Below are 5,874 nucleotides of genomic sequence, written 5' to 3'. Positions count from 1 at the left end.
TATTTGCCGTTTTAACAGCCTTTAATAATGACTCTAAACGCCCCTAGGGACTTTAATTCGGGAAATATTCCTTATTTATAACGATCCTCTATATTATTATTAGAAAGTTTATAAAAGGCAATATAACGCATTAAGATATAATAACAAGCCAATTTAAAGGCAAAAATTTCGTCCTTTTAAGGTGTGCTTAGATATAGAGGTTGGGCTTAAACTAAGTACAAAGCGAGAAGAGGAGATCCATTAATTGATGAACCAGCGAAGTTAATTAGCTTTACGTTTAAATGTTCATCTAAGAGAATGTTATGGCACGAAATATTACCGTATATAACACCTCTAGAGTAAATATATTTAAGAACGTCTGTAAGCTATAAAATCTAACGTATTAATAAAGTTTAATTAACGTCGTTACTTCTATCCTAAAGAAACCTATAAAGCTAGCCGTTTAGAGCGTGTTCTAGATATATCGCTATACGGTTATCCTTCTAGAAAAGTTCGCTGCTATAGTATTATAAGAGTCCATTATGTTAACCGAGTCTCTTATAAATCTCCTTTTCGACTTTAATAAAGCGTCGAGAATTCGCGTTGTTTAGAGCTTTAATAACCTCATTTCGAAGTTCGTCGCGATACACAGTGCCCGAAATTCCCCAGCCGATAAGATTCTCGCAGCTACAGCTAGGGGGTAGCACTACGATAAGGTCTATAGTGTTAAAATAGTAAGGGCTTTAAAGGGGCGGCAAAATCCTGGTGTCTAGCTAACTGATCTATTATTTACCCTAGATTTTAGACGCTATTCTTAAATAGGATTAGTATTTATAGCAGATATATTAACCCTATGTTATCCGGATCTAGTTAGCGTAAATAGCAATGCATTTTCTCTAGCGTTTATTATTTACGCTAGTTTAGTTATAGGCTAGCTATAAAGAATATAAGGCTAAAACTATGTTTATAACCTAGCCAGCTAATTTAAATTACGTAATATAGCTAAAACTAAACGGCAGTCCAAATAATATGAAGTTAGGTATTAATAATTAATTAACTTATATATACGGCGTAAAGGCGCATAAACTAGCTATAGTTAATTTGCCTTATAAATAAGAACGAGCTATAAGAATCTAATTCTTATAAGATATTTTAGTTAGTAGAGGGGCTATATATCTAATAACTCCAATATATAGCTGAAATGCATATTATAGCGGACGCCTTACCCGTTTTACTATTTGGCTAGTAGCCTAATTATATACGTGATGTTCTGCGCTAGAAAGCTTTAATAGTAGGGTAAGGCAAATCCAGCCACAGCTTAGCTTAAGAGGTAGCCGCTTAGCAATTATTTTATATAAGCTTTCCCGTCGGGCACTAACGCCTAAGCAGCTATAAAGTATCAGCTGTAGCAATACCTCTATTTTCCCTTATAAATTTCCTTTAACCCTACTTTGGTAATTATTTATAGCGCAGTCCCGTAAAACCGCTCTCTATTTAAACCTACGACCTGCCTCTTTTTATATTTCTTATATTCTGCCTCTTACGGTTATCTAGTAATTCTATTCTTACTATTAAGGTAAATATTAGCTTAGCTATTTACCCTTTTTACGTGCCCCTTTCCAGTTAGCTATAAGTTACATTCTTAGATAAAGTAAATATTAACTAAGCCTTCCTTCCTTAGCTACTAATAGGCTAATAGGTCTTACGCAAATTATAGCCTTCCTCCCCTTACTAACTTGGTGTCTCTATTAAAACCTTTCACATTATATTATCTACTTATTAATTATAGCGGTCAGATATTTTAAACTTCTATTTTACTCCCTTTAATATACTTATAGCTAACCTATATATCTATTTAGAGAGGTAACGAAGCTCTTACCGGGTAAGAAGAAAAGGATATCCTAGATTATTGTTTCCCCCCAACTACTAAAGACAGGACGATATACTTTAAAGGCGAATATCTTTTAATTATTAACTAAGAAACCAGTGACTGGAAAACGTTTAAAGAAAATATAAGCGAATATTAGGAATATAAGGTGCTTATTAGGTATACTTATTACGTTAAAGGCGCTAGCGTATATTTTAAAGTCTAGGAGGAGATTGCACGTTATAGCCCGAAGATATTAATTAGATGGTATCCATTATCGTAACTACACTAGATAGTAAAGGAGACATCCTATATATTATCCTTTGGGAATAAAGCAGCCAAGCATCCTATCGTCTCTAATCCTTATTAACTTCTTTCCCACTTCTATAGCTAACTATTCTAAACAGCCGTTCTAAATGGCTTGGGCAATTTTAAGATGTTGCTAGCTGGTATATTTATATATACATACTTTATTTCTGTTAGTAAAATCATTAGCAGGGCCTTATATATATTTAGAGTTTCTCCTTACCCCTATTTTCCTTAGATGGTGATAATAAATTGGCTAGTACATTTATATATATATACTTTATTTCTATTGGTAAAATTATTAGCAAGGCTTTATATATATTTAGAGTTTCTCCTTACCCCTATTTTCCTTAGATGGTGATAATAAATTAGCTAGTACTAGTTTCTTTTACTTACTTTTGTCTTCGATACGCCTTTGTTTTCTATATTTTACTAGCTTCTATAATAGATCGTCAATTACTAGCCATAATTAGTTCCTTACGCTGTTTTTACTAATCCAGCAGACTAACCTTTAAGAAATTCACCGTATTAGGAGATATTTGTAAAGATTCTTTATCTTCCCTAAGTATATGTAATATGTCTTATACTATAGGTAGCTATATCTAGACTAACTCGGGCTCGATATTATTAAGGAGGCAGGTAAATATATCTAAGGCTATTAATCCTCTAGCCTAAACGGTAGGCGCGAAAGCAATTGCCTATAAAATTACCCCGTTAGGACTTAAGCCTTGGATTAACTTATATCTCTTATAGGTAGATTCCTTCCTAAACTTTACGTCCTTAGAATCGAATTTTAAATCTTTAGAACCCTTAAATATTGTGACGATATTTCTCCTAAAGACGGCTAATTGTTTTGATCGACCCTTAGCAAAGAGGTCACCCCTTAATAATTGTACGTTCGACTTATGCTCCTTACTTTCCTTCCACGCTTGCTATATCCGCGATTTCTTTAGCACTTAGATTTTATCCTAAACCTTCTTCGCCGTCTCTGAAAGTTTTAAGCTTAAGTCACTTAAAGTGTCCCACTAGTTATCGGTTAGATAGACCTTATAGAATTTTGGCTATAATTACTTAGTCTTTTTAAGTAGGCCCTTTAACTGCGAAAGTATCGTAGTTGCTAACATACTAAAAAATTAGGGACTAGTGGATATAGTGGCAGGGGGAGAAAAGGAAAGGAACTAATTAAATTATATACTATAGGGCCGTTAAAAGCCAGATTTAGATTTTAAAGTTAGGCGGCTGCCTAATTTATATAGGTCTGCAGAACTTTTAAAGTAAGGGTAGCTAAGTTTTATCGCCTAAAGAGGGATAGCGTTAAGTACCTAAAGAATTGGATCTCTAATTAGGGGTTCTTTCTAGAGCCCTTCCTAAACAATATATAGCTGGATTGCTTACTGCAATCTAGCTAACATTGCTAGCACTAATTCTGCACTTATATCTTTAATTCGACCTAAGACATTGCCTATCAATTAGAGCACTTCTATACTTTAGGCGATGTCTTTTTTTAAGCTCGCTCTAGTGCCGGAGTTAAAATCCCGTATATAAGCTAGGGGACTATTTCCACAGGTATAGCAAGCACGTATACTATAGCTTTATTTACCACAATAAAGATAATATTAACGTGTCTTAACTAAAGTCTGCTAGGATTAATTGGGGAGGGTAGCCTATTACTAAAAGAGGGGTGTAGACACCCGTGGTATAGCTTATATTATATAAGAAAAGGGCGGATCTAGCCTAAAAAAAATACCATCTAGCTCCTCTTTCCACTCAGCTCCTTTTTCAGATTAGTGTTATGTTACCAAAGCTTTATAGAGTAACAATGCCAGTTATATCTAAGCCCATTACGCCAGCGCCTTCACTGCCTTATAATAGCATAAATACCCCCCCTAATAGCCTAAGCCAAACTTATCTACATAATAGGCAGTTAGCGCAGCATCTTATAGTTAAAATGCTTAAAGCCGTGTTAAAGATAGTCTAAGCGGCCCTACCTCCTCTACCTCCTTTACCTCCTTTACCTCCCCCTACGAGTTTAGGGGTTAAAGAGATATCTAAAGTAAGAGGTTCCAAGGTTAAAGTTAAGGTGTTAAATAAGATGTATGCTCGCGAAATCCCTAAAACACACTTAGAAATACGCTAATATAGCGTCTACTATAGCTAGGACAAAAAAAACTGCCAGTATAATACTACAGAGACTTCGCCGGATATGTTAGGTAATCGTAATATATATAACTAGTATATTTATGTCCTTTAGAAGAAATTTAGTCTATTTCTTAGGTGCCTTTAAATATATTAACTTAAATACTAACTCTAAGCTAGAAAAGGATAAGAAAGACTATAGCACGTACTTAGGCATAAATTTAAAAGAAGTAAGGGACGCCTTACAGGTAGTGCTAAACGGTGTATAAGCCATCTCCCTTCGGGAAGACAAGCCTATAGTAAGTGGACCTTTTTACAGATGTAGCTTATTCTAATTTAACTTCTAGATTCCTATAAATATTATATTTAATTTCCTACCCCAATTAAAAATATACTAGAAGAGTCTTTCTCCTAACTCAATCGGCGCTAGGCACCTTTAGGGGTTACTAAGATTTCTTAAAGACCATTTCGCGTCTATAACTAATAGTGTCCTACCGCTTCTGGGCCATAGCGAAATTAATTTCAATCTCCTTTAGGCCTTATTTAAACCAAATACGCACGTCCTTACGATTTGTGAAGGCTCGGATTAACTAAGATGCCTTATATATAATTTAGGCAACTTTAAAACCTTACTTTTTAGCGAAAAGAGCTTTAAACTTAACTGTTACCATTTCGGCTATAACGGGAAGGCGTTTAGCGAGGTAAAAACCACCCTCTCTATTCCGGAATTCCGTTTAACTATAAAAATTATATCTCTTAAGGTATTTCCGCTAGAGCGTTATAAGAGACAAGCCGAGATAAAGCAGGATCTTATTAGTAATAGCCGGAAGTTCGTGTCTTTAAGAGGCATTAACCACTGTAAATATAAAGGGATTACGTTTTTCTAGACTAAAGATGGCCCGTTAAGATTTTCTATAAGCGGCCGCATTATAGTAGACGCGATAGCATTTTATTGTTAGAATCCTAACTATGGTAAGCAGCTAATCGCTATAGATATATACGGAATAAGCGTAATTGATTAAGGGACTAATTAGTAAGGCGATATAAAGAATTAGGGTTTAGTTCCTAAGGAGATAGGAGATAATAAGTACCTAATCTATTTACTAACAGCCCTGGCCTTTAGTTTGGCTAATAAAAAATGGGGTTAGGCCTTTTACACTTTTTTTCTAGAGCTAGCGAATTATATATACTAATACAAGCACTAATAGGTAAATTTGCCGTCACTAATATTAAGGACATTAAATGGAATCCCTTAGCATTTAAGTCACTCGTAATTAAGGAGGATAAGAAAATAGTGCTTTAAAGACTTATAAAGAGCTACTAGTCTGGGTCCGGGGAATTAAAGTTTAATAATATAATCGAAGGGAAGGGGAAAGGCCTAGTCTTCTTACTACAGTAAGTTTTCTAGTAAGGCATTAGCTGTTTTAAAGGCTAACCGTTTTAGTGGCCTACCTAAGGTGGGAAAGATATTAACAGCTAAAGCACTTACCAAATCTCAGAGGAGACCCCTCTATATGGTTTGTTCCCCTTTATAAGTATATTTATATACCAATCTAACTATAAGAAGGCTTATACGGGAGACCTTA

The 5,874-nt window shown here is 34.8% G+C and overlaps 2 protein-coding genes across 2 annotated transcripts; both read right to left on the bottom strand.

The window, feature by feature from the left end:
* Nucleotides 1–206: 206 nt before the first annotated feature.
* On the bottom strand, nt 207–365 carry K441DRAFT_567046 (uncharacterized protein; the record flags this gene model as incomplete). Its single annotated transcript, XM_067643776.1, has 1 exon — nt 207–365. A coding segment is annotated over one exon (159 nt), but the record flags the coding sequence as incomplete, so codon positions are not given.
* A 2,485-nt stretch (nt 366–2,850) lies between these two features.
* K441DRAFT_412379 (uncharacterized protein) lies at nt 2,851–3,078 on the bottom strand (the record flags this gene model as incomplete). Its single annotated transcript, XM_067641517.1, has 1 exon — nt 2,851–3,078. A coding segment is annotated over one exon (228 nt), but the record flags the coding sequence as incomplete, so codon positions are not given.
* Between the last annotated feature and the right edge of the window lie 2,796 nt (nt 3,079–5,874).

Source organism: Cenococcum geophilum (assembly GCF_001692895.1).
Source record: "Cenococcum geophilum 1.58 unplaced genomic scaffold K441scaffold_28, whole genome shotgun sequence".
Lineage (NCBI taxonomy): Eukaryota > Fungi > Ascomycota > Dothideomycetes > Gloniales > Gloniaceae > Cenococcum > Cenococcum geophilum.
The sequence above is the reverse complement of the archived record's forward strand: the minus strand, read 5'-3'. Positions and strand labels throughout refer to the sequence as shown.